The 15,680-nt window shown below is 48.1% G+C and overlaps 1 protein-coding gene across 1 annotated transcript in view; it reads right to left on the bottom strand.

Annotated features, from left to right (window-relative positions):
• Positions 1-15,680, bottom strand: part of LOC142020062 (uncharacterized) — a 267,476-nt gene that overhangs the window by 17,211 nt on the left and 234,585 nt on the right. Inside the window, exons 88-89 of the mRNA XM_075007686.1 lie at positions 14,619-14,657; positions 9,671-9,838 (exon numbers count right to left, since the gene is read on the bottom strand). Of these exons, the coding sequence (XP_074863787.1) occupies positions 9,671-9,838; positions 14,619-14,657 (207 nt within the window). The remainder of the gene's footprint in view (positions 1-9,670; positions 9,839-14,618; positions 14,658-15,680) is intronic.

Raw genomic sequence — 15,680 nt, 5'->3', positions numbered from 1 at the left:
TCCGTCGTATAACAAGCTCTTGATAAATGTCAGAGAACAACTGGCGAGCGATGGAAATCGCTGGCAATAAAATTCTTAATGGCTTTTAACAATTCAGCAAGAAAGGTCAGATGTTAGAGAAAACTGAACTCGTGCCTGTGTTTGTGGGAGAAGGGAGATAAAAATGTCAGAGCGGGGTTCTGTAAATCTGAGAGGTTTGAAAAGCCAGAAGCGACAGTAATCTAGCAGTAATAGCCTCCTGATTGCAGAATCCTCTTAGCATTGAGATGCCTGCCCACGTTCCTCACCTAGCAAAGCTATGTATATGTCCTGTTGCTGGCAAACCAGACTGCCCGCTGGAGACGTACGTAGCTGGGATCCAGTAACATGGAGCCCATAACGCTGATCACAGACGTCTGAGAAACATACTGGTTCTTTAAAGCAGCAGTTGCCTAACTTTTTGGCATCACACCCCCCTTTTGACGCTTGAGAAACCCTCGCGTCCCCTCACTTCTTTACCATCACCCACCCCCCCTTTTAACAAACAATTCAGAATTTAAAATAAACACAAAAACTTGATATAAAAATGTCATTTAAAATTAAAAATAAGCACAAATAATTTTTCTTGGCCCTTTGAGGGTGCCTGGTGCAGCCCTGCTGGCCAGCTGCCTGAGCCCCATGCCAGCCACCCACCTGCCTGAGCCCTATGCTGCCAGAGCTGCCCGCCCGAGCCGACCAAGCCCCTCACTGCTGGGGCCAGCCACCTGCCCACCTGAGCCCTGCAAGCCACCCACCCAAACCCCACAAGCCACAAGCCGCCTGCCCGAGCCCCTCCCCTCCTCCAAAGCCAGGCACCATCGGCTCCACACTCTTACCCCAACCCCACTACCCTCTCCTAAGCCAGGCACCCCCAGTCTCACATCTAACCCCATCCTCCTCCTCCCCACAACCCACACTCACTCATCTTTGCAGGAGGCAGCTAGCTCCACATGGGTCTTCTAGCTCCATGTGGGTCTTTGCCAGCTGCCTGCTTTGTATAGAGGCTGTGCCGGGTCGCCCACATAAAATGGCAGGGGCTGAGAGCCGGAAGCAAAGGCCAGCTCTTTCTTGGGGTGGGGGGAATGAGGGGAGGGTTGCTGGGTTGCCTCGCGCCCGCCCTGGAATTTCTTCACACACCCCTGGGGGACATGCCCCTAGTTTGGGAAATCATGCTTTAAAGTAAATTTAAGGTGAAGCCATCACTGCCTGGTAAGGACTCCGAAGTGGAGTAAGCAGCCCCTGAAAGGACAGAGCAGGAAAACTACAAAGCTTGGATCCAGAGACCCTCTGGGTAATAGCTGGATTTAGCTCCTAGAAAGACACAAGACATCCAGAAATAGGTTTGTATTTCAAACTGCCTTCCCCAAAGCTCAGGGCAGCTTGGCTGCTGGGAGGGGGAGGGAAGTGAAGGACGGTCTCTAGATCAGTGGCTCCCAGCCTGGGATACTTGATGGTATTGTAGGAGGTCCGTGAAAAAAAAAAAGATAAATGAAAATGACCGTAGAGAATAAGTTTTTACTAAATTGCAAAGGGACAATCAATGATTGTTTTTAATTTAAGGCTCTCCCAATGATGTTAATAATTGCTGCCTGAAAATCTCTGTTCTAGCGCCTTTGCGTGACGAAACAATCGCGACGGTTACAAGCCAACAAACATGAGCCATACGCTTGGCATGGATCTGGGGCTGAATCAGGCTTGCTGGAGAGAAAGGAGACTGGTGAGCAGACCGACAGAGCTGCAAGTGGTCGGGCTAATCAAACAGACTTTCTCAAGGCACCCTTAAGTCTGCGTAGACTATGGATCGTGTCCTTCGTAACTCCATTTAAGATGGTCATTAGCAACATTGACTGTGACTGTGGAGGCCCACACGAGAGTGACAGTCCTTGCTACATCTGCTGCATATGTAGTGGGTGTCTGGCAGGTCCTTGCTGTCCTTTCTACAGGCTTGCTTCTCCTCTGCCAGCTGTCTGATCTTCATCTCGCCCTTCTGAAGGCCCTTGTGTAGTTCCTGCTTCCAGCTGCTGCGGCCGTCTGCCAGCTCTTCCCAACTATCTGGGTCGATGTCTACCTCCTTGAGGTCCCTCTTACAGACATCTTCGTGACGCAACTGGGGGCATCCGGGAGGTCTTTTACCAGAGGCTAGCTCACCGTACAGGATGTCTTTTGGGATCCTTCCATCATTCATCCTGTGGACGTGGCCAAGCCAGCGGAGCTGCCGCTGCCTGAGGAGGGTGTACATGGTTGGAATTCCAGCTTGCTCGAGGACGGCGGTGTTGGTCACTCTGTCCTTCCATGATACCCCAAGAATGCGCCTGAGGCAGCGCAAGTGGAAGACATTCAGCCTCTTTTCCTGGCGGGCATACAAGGTCCAAGACTCGCTGCCATAGAGGAGGGTGCTGAGGATGCAGGCTCTGTAGACTTGCATTTTGGTGTGAGTATACAGCTTGTTGTTGTTCCACACTCTCTTGCTAAGTCTGAACAGAGTTGTGGCTGCTTTTCCCATCCTCCTGTTTAGCTCAGACTCCAGCGACAAGGTGTCGGTGATGATGGACCCGAGGTAAGTAAACTCGTGGACAACCTCTAGCATGCTGATTGATGGAGGTGCAGCAACGTCCTGACCAAGTACGTTTGTCTTCTCTAGGCTGATGGTAAGCCCAAAGTCCTTGCATGCTTTGGAGAACTGATCCAGCAGTTTTTGAAGCTGGTCTTCTGTGTGTGTCACTACAGCATCATCATCTGCGAACAGCAAGTCTCTAATGAGCACTTCCCACACCCTAGACTTAGTCTTCAGCCTTGCAAGATTAAACAGTTTCCCGTCAGATCTTGTGTGCAAAAAGATGCCCTCTGTTGAGGATCCAAAGGCGTGCTTCAGGAGGAGTGCGAAGAAGATCCTGAACAATGTCAGAGCAAGGACACATCCTTGTTTGATGCCACTCCTGATGCTGAAGGCATCTGATGATGTGCTGTCATATTGGATGGTTCCTCTTGTGTCTTTGTGGAAAGACTGGATCATCTTGAGTAACCGTGGTGGACAGCCTATCTTGTGGAGCAATTTAAACAGTCCATCCCTACTGACCAAGTCGAAAGCCTTCGTCAGGTTGACGAAGGCGACAAGAGTGGCTTCTTCTGCTCCCTGCATTTCTCCTGCAGCTGCCTCAGGGAGAAGATCATGTCAATGGTAGATCTCTCGGCACAGAATCTGCACTGGGATTCAGGATACACCCTCTCAGCGAGCTTCTGGAGTCTGCTGAGGATGACACGAGCGAACAATTTACCAGTGATACTTAGGAGGGAGATTCCACGGTAATTGTGGCAGTCACATCTGTCTCCTTTGTTCTTATACAAGGTTACAATGTTGGCGTCCCGCATATCCTGTGGAACCTCATCCTCTCTCCAGCACAGGCACAGCAGCTCATGTAGGGGTTCCAGGAGTGTGTCCAACGCACACTTGATTACCTCTGGTGGTATACCATCCTGGCCTGGGGCCTTTCCTACTGCAGTGCTGTCAATAGCTTTCTTCAATTCGACCACAGTTGGTTCCTGGTCCAGCTCGTCCATGACTGACAGGAGCTCGACGGCATTGAGGGCTGCGTCAACCACAATGTTCTCGCGTGAGTACAGCTTGGAGTAGTGCTCAACCCATCACTCCATCTGTTTGGCTTTGTCAGTGATGACTTCACCAGATTTGGATTTCAGAGGTGCCGTCTTGTTCTGGATGGGTCCCTTTGCCTTCTTTATGCCTTCGTACATTCCCCTGAGATTACCAGAGTCAGCACAGGTCTGGATACTGCTGCATAGCTTAAGCCAGTAGTTGTTGGCACAGTGCCTGGCTGTCTGCTGTACTACTTTTCTGGCCACTCTGAGTGCTTGCTGGGTACTCTGACTTGGTGAGCTTTTCTACTCCAGGGCTACGTCTACACGTGCCCCAAACTTCGAAATGGCCATGCAAATGGCCATTTCGAAGTTTACTAATGAAGTGCTGAAATGCATATTCAGCGCTTCATTAGCATGCGGGCGGCAGCGGCGCTTCGAAATTGACGAGCCTTGCCGCCGCGTGGCGCGTCCAGACGGGGCTCCTTTTCGAAAGCACGCCACCTACTTCGAAGTCCCCTTATTCCCATGAGCTCATGGGAATAAGGGGACTTCGAAGAAGGTGGCGTCCTTTCGAAAAGGAGCCCCGTCTGGACGCGCCGCGCGGCGGCAAGGCTCGTCAATTTCGAAGCGCCGCTGCCGCCCGCATGCTAATGAAGCGCTGAATATGCATTTCAGCGTTTCATTAGTAAACTTTGAAATGGCCATTTGCATGGCCATTTCGAAGTTTGGGGCACGTGTAGACACAGCCCAGAAGTGCAGCGCGCTTCTTTTCAATGACTGAAATCATCTCATCAGAGTTAGCTTCAAACCAGTTGTTTGTGTTTCCAGCTCTTCTTCCAAACACTGACAAGGCCATATTGTTGATTGTGTCCATCAGATGCTGCCATCTGGATGTCGCATCAGCACCCCCGGGGCTGCTGCGCAGATTCTCCTCAAGGGTCTCTCTGAACATTTCAGCTTTTTCTGAGTTTGCCATCTTTCTGGCATCAATGCGGGGCCTTCCAGTTGGTTTAGAATGGTGCAGCTTCTTGGGTCTCAGTTTGAGCTTGGAGCAGACTAGTGAATGATCTGTATCGCAGTTGGCACTATGGTAGCTGCGTGTCAGGAGGACGTTTTTGAGGTTGTCGCATCTGGTGGTGACCAAGTCTAATTGGTGCCAGTGTTTCAAGCGTGGGTGTCTCCATGACACACTGTGCTGTGGCTTGGTTCAGAAAAATGTGTTTGCGATGCACAGATTGTGGCACGTGCAAAGTTTGAGACGACGCTGTTCGTTGTCATTCATTTTTCACACACTGAAGTGACCTAGGCAAGAGGGTCATGAGTCACGATCGGTTCCAACTCTTGCATTGAAGTCACCCAAAAGGTACAATTGTTCACAAGCAGGTATTTGCACTATGGCAGCACTGAGCTCGTCATAGAACTTGTCCTTTGCTTCCGGTGTGGCGTTCAGGGTTGGAGCGTAAGCGCTGACCAGGTGGATGGGACCGGCGCAGGTTTGAAGTTTCACCTGAAGGAGTCTTTCTGATCCACCCGTGACTAGTTCCACCATTTGCAGAAGGGTGTTTCTGATGGCAAAGTCGACACCGTGCTCCCTGGGTTCCTCTTGGGCTTTGCCCTGCCAGAAAAAGGTGTTTTCCTTTTCCTTTAGGAATCCCAAAGCTGCGAGTTGCGTCTCCTGCAAAGTGGCAATGTCACCTTGGAGCCTCTTCAGTTCCTCGTTGATGACAGTGGTCTTTCAGGTGTCGCTGATGTCCTGAAGATCTTCAGTCAAACCGGTCAACATGGTCTGTACATTCCAGCAAGCAAGCTTGAAACTTTGATGACTTCCTTTTCTTAATAATTTTCTTGTTGGTTTGTCTGGTGCTCATTTCAGTCACTTGTCAGGTTTGGGAACCTTAAGCCTCATGCACCCAGTGAAGCAAGCGAACTGTGGCAAGACAGTACCCTATTGGCTGGGGACTGCCCAGCTTAAGGTGACTGTCCAATGAGATGCGATGATCTCTCCCACCGTCGGAAGCAACCCCTGGCACTCGTTCTCTACGCCAGTCGAGCAAGAGCTTATAACCGGTATCTGTTGCCTCCCGTGTTGGTTCAATGCTGTTAAGCGATGCTGGAGTACCTCTCCAGGCGCGAGCCTGGGCAATTTTTATGGAGACCCTGGGCTGCCCAGACACCAGGCCCCCAACTCTCGGCTTTACTGATATCGTCCAAAGGAAAGGATAACCTCTACGTTTGGTACCAGCTCAGCTGCAGGAGTTGCCGGGACAGTGCCAGAAGTTGACACACAACCGCCTTAGGACTCCTCTCCAGATTTTCTGTCAGGGTTTACTCCCTTAGCCTTGTTCCTTCCCAGGATAACCCACAAGGCAGTGGGGCATCTTCCTCCACCTTCACAGGAGTTGTCAATTTGCAGCATCATACCTCCTGGTCTGCCGTTGAGACTGTGCATTAGAAGGGAGAAGGAACAAGTCCCCCCATAAGGTCGGTATGTGAGACAGACCAGGCCCCCCCTCACTGTGTTTCACCTGCAAGCTGACACAGTTGCCCGGGGGATGGCGTCGCTGTAATGCACAACAGCTGCTAGGAGCCAACAGTGAGAGCTGAGTGGTGGGTGAGGACCAGTTCTTCCATCCACCTGAAAAGGCGCAGCTGCTGGAGAGTCAAAGGTACCACCTCTACCCCAGACACCCCATATCCCCCTTAAACAGACTTAAGGAAATGAAAAGTGAGGACATACTCTGCTGACTACTTCAAGTTTGGATTTGCTTGGCAGTGAGGCTGAACCATGCCCAATGTGTGTCCTGTGCTACGAGATGCCAGCAAATGAAAGTCTAAAACCAGCCAACCCTCGCCGTTGGGATGAGATGCACAACCACACGGTTGTGAGGTCAGAAATGAGTACACATCCTTTTAAATGTTCGTAACGTACAGTTCCTTTTTCACTGAATGAAGTGTACATAGGGGCTGTGATGGGGGTTGGCAAATGGTTTTTTGGGGGGTGCCTGGGCGTGTGCACTTGTGAAAAGGCTGGGAACTGCCGCTCCAGAGGTTGGGCCTCGTTTCTTCAATGAGTCTGGGGACTTTGCTTCCAGGATATCACAAGGGGCTCTCACACTTCACTGCACCACAACTCTCCTCTGACCACAACAATTACCACGCAACCCCAGGCTGAGGGGCCAACGCCTCATCCCACTGCAATGGGTGGAAACCTGAAGCAGGAGGGTGAGGTCGGGCAACAGGTTCACCCAGGGCCCAGCACATCTAAGGCCAGCCCTGGAGAACCCTTTGAACTGAGGCTATGACCCACTCTGGGCTCCCGACCCCCAGCATGAGAAGCGTTGGGTGACACAAATGAAGAGAGGTGGAAATCTAGGCTGCAATAATTTCCGTCAGCTACAAACTCACCCCGTAAGGCAGGTGCCCCTGGACAATAAAGCACAGTACGTTTTACGAAAGGAAGACAAGTTTCCGTGCCACTTTGCCCCATCGGGAAGAACTTCCTCAGGGACCGTCTAGGTTTAAACCGCTCCAGTGGCACCCCTGTAGGGATTCAGTGTAGACACTACTCTGTTGAACGGAGGGATGGCTGCCGTTAATCCACATCCCCAAGAGATGTAGATGGGTTGACAGGAGAATTCTTCCATCAGCCTAGTGCTGTCTACCTCAGTCTCTTTCCTAGTTCCAGAGAGTTGGCCCTGGGTTCAGGCCTGATGATGGTGCGGGGATAGGCAAATGGGGCTCAATGATACAAAAGGGCCCAGGACTCCAGGCCACCACCACAGCAGCCAGAGCATCAGACCCCTTAAATTGCTGCCAGAGCACATGGCGGTTCAGGCAGTGCTGAGGGTCGGCTGCCCCCAGCCCCACCCCTTCCACCTGAGGCCATTCCCCTTCCAGGGATGCAGAGCAAGGTACCCCTCGCCTTTCCTAGGGTCCTGGCGAGGCTGTTGGTCCCAGTGCCTGGGAGGCAGAGGGTTTGGAAAGGACAGGAAGCAGAGACTAGATTGTGGATTTTGCTGTACGGGTGTGGCATGAGTGAATGCATGTCGGGGTAAATGCAGAGAGAGCGGGTTCTCTGTTGGCAAGTAGCCAGGTGAGCCAATGGGAATTGAGAGGGCTCTTTTGAACTGAAGCAGGCTGAGGGGTCTTTCTGTCGTGTGGCTGGAGGAGAGAGACAGATGTTTTAAGCCTGAGCAGGTGTGAGGAATTCAGTAAATACCCAGGCCACAAGAAGATCTGGGCGTACAGACACGTAAATAGAAAGGAAATGTTTAGTCAGATGTGATCCGGTTATGGCTTATTTTGGTTGGTGCGGGTCTTCTCAGGCTGGCTGATGTACCTCCCTGTACGCTGTAACTTCTAAACTGAGTCCCAGGGAAGTGATTCTCTGTGCTTTTATCTACCCTTTTCTTTTTTTAAGTTGCTCGGTAACACCTAGGTACCAAGTGTGCTTTATCACTTTATTTGTATACTTTATCTTTTGTTTCATTAATAAATCACCTTTTTAAAGGCAACAATTTGATTCTTGTGTCCTAGAGAAGGGTCTGTGTATGCCCATGCCTCAGACTGAAAGGTCAGATATCAGATTGTAGCTAAATTTCTTTCTCTTTGTTTTCAAGTTCTCTCCTAAGGGAAAATTAAGATCTTGTGGTTACCCCAGAGTGAGGCATCCCAAGTGTGTCTACCTTGGTTTTAAAGAGGGGTTTCTCACTTGGATGGTGACAGCTACCTGCCAGGGTCAGGGGATCTGTGACCCTGGGAAGTTTTTAAGCAGAAGCCTACAGAGGCAAGGTATTCTTAAGGTTTCTTGTGGGTCCCCCACCTTCTACACTCGGCTGTCAGAGTGTGGATCAGACTTAACAGGGTGCTTAATAATAATTATTATTCTCATTACAGTGGATGAGAAGCTGGACATGAATCAATACTGTGCTCTTGTAGCCAAGAAGGCTAATGGCATATCAGGCTGCATTAGTAAGGAGCACTGCCAGCAGATCTTGGAAAGCAAGTAAACCTTTTACTCAACACTGGTGAGACCCCATCCTGAATATTGTGTCCAATTCTGGGCCCCCACTACAGAAAAGATGTGGACACACTGGGGACAGTCCAGTGGAGGGCAACAAAAATGATGAGGGGGCTGGAGCACATGACTTAAGAGGAGAGGCTGAAGGATTTAGGCTTCTTTAGTCTACAGAAGAAAAGAGAGAAGGAGGATTTGATAGCAGCCTTCAACTTCCTGAAAGGGATTACAAAGAGGATGGAAAGAGGCTGTTCTCAGTGGTGACAGACGACAGAACAAGGAGCAATGGTCTCAAGTTACAGAGCAGGAGGTGCAGGTTGGATATTTTGAAAAGCTATTTCACCAGGACGGTGGTGAAGCACTGGAAAGCGTTACCAAGAGAGATGGTAGAATCTCCATCCCAAGAGGTTTATAAGTCCCAGCTCGACAAAGCCCTGGCTGGGATGACTTGGTTGGGGTTGGTCCAGCTTTGAGCAGGCAGTTGGACTTGATGACCTCCTGAGGTCTCTTCGGACCCTGTGATTCCATGATTTCCTCGCCCCCTGTCCCCAATAGAATAATAGATTCTGCTTGGGAGGTGCTGCAATTACATTTTACACCCACCAGGGGCTGCTCTGTTGCTATAAGAGAGGGCAAGCCGGCTCATTAGCAGAGCAGCCAGCCATTTACAAGTTGGGACCACTTTGGCCTTGCCTTCTCCCCACACTTCTACAAAGGGTTGAGTGCCCTTGGCAAGAAGGACAATTAATCTTCTCACACTAATGCGGCAGATGGGACCATTGCTGTGGCTAGTTATAGTTTTGCTTTGCAACAATCAGCTCTGAATTGTTTCCATGAATGGTCTTCCATCCATGCCTGTCCTTCCTGGCTGTCCAGTCCCATGACCTCCAATACCTCGACATGGCCCTTGTTCTCTCAGGACCAGGCAGGTGTCTTATAATTACAATTCCCAGGCTGACGTGGGCAAGGTGGGAAGAGGGTCATTTTCAACTGCTGCCAGAGCTACAATGCACATGCAGCCACGGTATTAAAATAAATTACCTGTCAGAAATGGAGCTGAATCCATGGTAGGCATCTCTGGCTCTGTCATATTCTGTGCTTCACTAAGTAATTCTTGCTGAACTCCACCTGCCTTCACTATGAGTTCTGGCAATTGAAAATCCTCTTTGATATTCCTGCCGATATCTCCCGGAGAGTCTGAAATGGGGCCTGCAGATTGAATCAGTAAGTGAAAGTCTTTCGCGGATTGAAAAGCCTTGGTACAGATAGGACAGGAGACCTCAGCAGAAATCTCTAGACAATGGCAGGAGAAGCAAAGATTGAAACCATATACAGATCAACAGTCATGTGATTCATTGAGGATAATCCTGGTCAGTGCAGGTTGAACCTCTCTAATCTGGCACCCTCGGCACCTGACCAGTGCCGGATAAGAGAATTTGCTGGACCATGGGGGGTCAATATTGTCGAGTGGGATTACCAACACTTCTGCTGCTCACTGGGCTCTGAGAAGACATTTAGGGGTAAATTACAGTTAAATAACATTACAGAACACTGTGGCTGCGTCTACACGTGCACGCTACTTCGAAGTAGCGGCAGTAACTTCGAAATAGTGCCCGTCGCGGCTACACGTGTTGGGCGCTATTTCGAAGTTGAAATCGACGTTAGGCGGCGAGACGTCGAAGTCGCTAACCCCATGAGGGGATGGGAATAGCGCCCTACTTCGACGTTCAACATCGAAGTAGGGACGTGTAGACGATCCGCGTCCCGCAACATCGAAATAGCGGGGTCCTCCATGGCGGCCATCAGCTGGGGGGTTGAGAGATACTCTCTCTCCAGCCCTTGCGGGGCTCTGTGGTCACCGTGTGCAGCAGCCCTTAGCCCAGGGCTTCTGGCTGCTGCTGCTGCAGCTGGGGGTCCGTGCTGCATATACAAGGTCTGCAACTAGTTGTTGGCTCTGTGTATCTTGCACTGTTTAATGAAAGTGTGTCTGGGAGGGGCCCTTTAAGGGAGCGACTTGCTGTTGAGTCCGCCCCGTGACCCTGTCTGCAGCTGTGCCTGGCTCCCTTATTTCGATGTGTGCTACTTTGGCGTGTAGACGTTCCCTTGCTGCGCCTATTTCGATGTTGGGCTGAGCAACGTCGAAGTTGAACATCGACGTTGCCAGCCCTGGAGGACGTGTAGACGTTATTCATCGAAATAGGCTATTTCGATGTCGCTACTTCGAAATTAGCTATTTCGATGTAGCGTGCACGTGTAGACGTAGCCAGAGTGTGTCTACACTTGCTTTCCTCTTTCGAAAGAGATATGCAAATGAGGTAAATAAAATGCAAATGAGGTATGAATTTGCATATTCAGCACCTCCTTTGCATATTCTAATTTCTAATTAAATAAAGGGAAGAAGGGTTCTTTTGAAGATGCGTTTACTTTCAAAAGAGCAGCTTCTACACTGGCTTTCTTCTTTCAAAAGAAGCTCTTTTGAAATTAGAATATGCAAATGAGGTGCCAAATATGAAAAGTATGCCTCATTTGCATTTTCAATTCACTTCATTTGCATACCTCTTTCAGAAGAGAAATGCATGTGTAGACGCACCCATTAAGAGCCAGGATTGGGGGCTGGAAACAAACTTTGTGGGATCACAGGAAACTTGGCCACACCCATGAAAGGTGGTCGTCCAGCCAACTAAAATCATGCTGGATTCTGGAAGTTGCTGGATGAAAGAGTGCCAGATTAGAGAGGTTCAACCTGTACTTCAGTTATTAGGGGCACTTGAATTATTTAGATGGAAAGCTTGATTTACAGTGTGTACCTGAACTTAACAGCTGCATCACAAACAAAGCTGGCTGAACAGTGCAAAGCTGCGTGCCGGCGTATGCACACACATGGCCACGTGTTCCAATCCTGGAAGGCTGACTGGCCCAATGTCATTCCTGCCCTGTGTTGCACGTGTGAGGAATCTTTGCACCATTCGTGGTTGATCACATCCATCCAAAGGCTTCTTTGTGCAAATCCCAGGACAGATGTGAGTGCACTGGGTGCTCACCTGGGAACAGGAGCAGTCACTCCACATTCCTCTGTTTAAACGCAAAGGCCGGGAGCACAGCTGGGTGGTGGTCCCTCCCCACTGCACTATGGGAGCTGGCCAGGGCCCCAGCCATGCCCCCATGTTTGGGGACCTCTGACCTAGAGGCACCAGAGTACACTTGAAATGTCTGCACAATGTGGGACAAAACTTCAAAGGAGAGAAGTAAGAGCCTCCCGTTCACATCAGCGCTCCTCATTCAGCTGAAGGGGGAATTGAACCTGGGTCTCCCAGAGCTCTGTAGGGTTTTTTTGAATTTAAAATAGTGGTTAATGTAATTTTTTTGGCGAGGAGTAGAGGGAGAGGAATAAACTCATGGGCTAGCTGTATGATAAATGATCAGCATAAATAAGAGTGCTCTTACTTAAAATTAGTATTTTATTAGGTTTTGAGCATATATATGCTATAGAAATAAGTTCAGACCACTTTAAATATTATCGTGAGGTAAAGTTTGAGATAATTTTGAGTAATTCACTGCCAGACCTCTGGGGGCCATTCTTGGGTCTGTCTAGAAAGCAAAGTTATTTCAGAATAACGGCCGCTATTCTGAAATAACTTTACAAGTGTCCATGCAGGAAAACCATTATTTAAAAATAAAATAATAATAATAATAATAATAAATGGCTTATTTTGAGTTCTGTAAAACTTGTTATACAAGGAACAGTGCCTATTCTAAAATACCTATTTTGGAATAAGGGCTGTATAGACAGTGAATAGGAGCTATTTTGATATAGGGGGTTTCCAGCCCTACCCATGGTGCCTATCTGTGTGGACGCTCTATTTTGAAATAGCTGAGCACTATTTTGATGCACATTTTGGCTGTGTCTACACTACATTCCCCTTTCACAAGGGGAATGCAAATGAGTGCGATTGAAAATGCAGATGAAGTGCAGATTTGCAAATCTTCCACATCATTTGCATGGTCTTGTGCAATCTCGCTTTCGGAAGTGATTTTATGGAAAAGAAAAAAACCAACTGCGTAAACGGGGTTCCTTTGGGGAAAAAAAGAGTTTATGAAAGAATCCTTCTCCCTATTTTGTTTCAGAAGGCAAGGGTCTTTCAAAAATGGAGTTTGTTTTCAAAGGAACCCCTTCTACATGCCTGTTTTTGCTTCTGGAAAAGGCTCTTCTGGAAGTGAGATTGTGCAAGAATATGCAAATGAGGCACAAGATATGTAAATCTGTGTCTCACCTGCATTTCCAATCTCGCTCATTTGCGTTCTGCTTCCAAAAGTGGAATGCGGTGTAACCGAAGCCTGTGTATGTAGACATGTTATTTCAAAATAAGTTATTCCGGAAAATTCAGAATAGCTATTTGGAATAGATTACTCCGAAATAATGCTGCTGTGTAGATATAGCCCTTCAATTCAGCTGCTGAGGAGTTTAGGTGTTGTCTTTTGCTTGAAGAAAAGCTTTATTTGATTACTTTAATGTGTACTTTCATTTTATTTTATATAGTTAATTTAACTGATATATATAATATATAGTGATTTTAGTGGGTTTTAAAAGTCCCTGTGTATTAGTAATTTTTTCAGTTTTAGCAAATTGTTCATTTTTATTAGTATTTTGAATATTGTAGTAGTAATAATTTAAGTTAGGGGTATTTAAAATTAAGGTGGTTTGTTTTTTACATTTCTTATTTTTATGGCATATTCATTTTGTATTTTCTGTTTTGATTAGTAAAACTGTGAGCCTGAAGCAATTCGCCTGTGCCTTTTAGAGTTTCAAAGTACTTTTGGTGATATGACATTTGGTTTTTAGCTAGCAGTGGCTGGACACCACAAAATGGCTGAGTGCGGTAATGGCAAATTTAATTCTCTTTTAACACCGTGTTGCAGGTATGTGCCCTAATCACTAAGGCTACATCTACACTAGCCCCAAACTTCGAAATGGCCACTAAAATGGCCATTTTGAAATTTACTAATGAAGTGCTGAAATGCATATTCAGCGCTTCATTAGCATGCGGGCGGCCGCGGCGCTTCGAAATTGACGCGCCTCGCCGCCGCGCGGCTCGTCCCGACGGGGCTCCTTTTCGAAAGGACCCCGCCTACTTCGAAGTCCCCTTATTCCCACGAGCTGATGGGCGCTTTGTCAGATGCATGAGTGGGGGATTTCAGAGGAGGATTTAAAGAGGGAGTCTCAGTCAAGGGGAGGGCCAGAGTTGGCAAGGTCTATTCAGTCATGGTGGATGTGGCCCATTAGCAGCAGTTAATGTGGAGCTGTGAACATCAAGAGAGGAGAAATCAAGTCAGTTCAGTCAGGGGGGACGTGGCCCTATGTGAATGTCTTTTGTGGATTGTGTTCTAAAGTGCCTCTCTCTGCTTTACTGGAAAGGGAGGGTAGGCACCTAACTCAGGCTTTGTGTGTTCCAGTGATTTTTAAGGTGCTTAAAGTTAGGTGTTGTGGATCTAGACCCATATCTTTTATTTAACTCTATGGTTACGCCTACACTAGTGAGTTTTTTCGAAAAAGCTGGAGTCCTTTCAAAGCATCCTGCAGAGCGTCTACACACAAAATGCGTTCCTTCACCATGCGATCAGAAGAACGCAGCCTTCTTTCCGGTGGCCCTCTCCCTCTCCAAGATGAGGAAGAGTGCCTTTTTCTGAAAGCTCCTTTAGGAAAAAAAATGTACGTAGACACCTTGGGGGCCTCTTTTTGAAACAGCAGTCCTTATGGTACTGGGGTTTTCGATCCCTGGCCTATTCTTTCAAAAGAGTGGGGTCTGTGTGGATGCTGTCTATCGAAAGAGCGGATCGATTTTTTTGATCCACTTTTTTGTTTGTGGACGTGCTCTTTCGAAAGAAGTTTTTCCAGAAGAGATCTTCCGGAAGAACTTCTTTCGAAGGATCGCTGTGGTGTCGATGTAGCCCAAGTGCGTTTTCCAGCTTACATGAATGACTATAAACTTACCACTGTTGAGGGGTGTTGATCCCAATTCGCCCGTACAAACTGCAAAGATAGGAAAGAAAGCGATTCATGAGTAAAGCAAAAATGAGACCATGGAAGGCAAGGCATCCGACGGTCAGAAGCAGCACTGGGATGGACAAAGATTTTCCACTGAAACACATTTCAGTGGAAAAAACAGATTTTCAACTAAATAACACGTTTTTGCTTTGCTCGAAAAATATTAGTGGTTTTGTTCAACAGCTGAAAACCTTTGTGCTTCTCGATGAAAAGTCAAAACTTCCCATGGGGTAGAAAACAAAAAGGGCAACCAGTTCTAGTTAGTCTTAATGAGACATCCAGTAACAAGAAGTAAGGAATAAGTGATTAGGTCTCGTGGCGTCTCTGGCACACAGCATGGACTAGGGATACAGCCTGGAACTGTGGGATGGGGAAACAAGTGAGAGTGATGCTGTATTTGCACCAACAAGGAGAAGTGTAGAGTCCTGTACCTGGGGCGAAAGAATCCCAAGCATAATTATAGGCTTGGGACAGACTGGCTCAGCAGCCACACGATGCAAAGGGACCTAGGAGTTATGGTGGATGAAAGGCTGGATATGAGTAAACTGTGTGCCCTTGTAGCCAAGAAGGCTAACGGCATACTAGGGTGTATTAGGAGGAACATTTCAAGCAGATCTAAAGAAGTGGTTATTCCTCTTTATTCGGCACTGGTGAGGCCATATCTGGAACATTGTGTCCAGTTTTGGACCCCCCAGTATAAAAAGGATGTGGATATGCTGGAGCAGGTTCAGCGAAGGGCAACAAAAATGATTAAGGGGCTGGAGCACATGACCCTATGAGGAGAGGCTGAGGGATTTGCGCTTGCTTAGTTTACCGAAGAGAAGACTGAGGGATGATTTAATAGCAGCCTTCAACTTCCTGAAGGGGAGCTCTAAAGAGGAGGGTGAGAAACTGTTCTCAGTGGTGTCAGATGGCAGAACAAGGAGCAATGGTGTGAAGCTGAAGAGGGAGAGGTGTAGGTTAGATATTAGGAAAACTACTTCACGGAGGGTGGTGAAGCACTGGAAT

Source organism: Carettochelys insculpta, chromosome 1 (assembly GCF_033958435.1).
Source record: "Carettochelys insculpta isolate YL-2023 chromosome 1, ASM3395843v1, whole genome shotgun sequence".
In the NCBI taxonomy this organism is placed as follows: Eukaryota; Metazoa; Chordata; order Testudines; family Carettochelyidae; genus Carettochelys; species Carettochelys insculpta.
The sequence above is the reverse complement of the archived record's forward strand: the minus strand, read 5'-3'. Positions and strand labels throughout refer to the sequence as shown.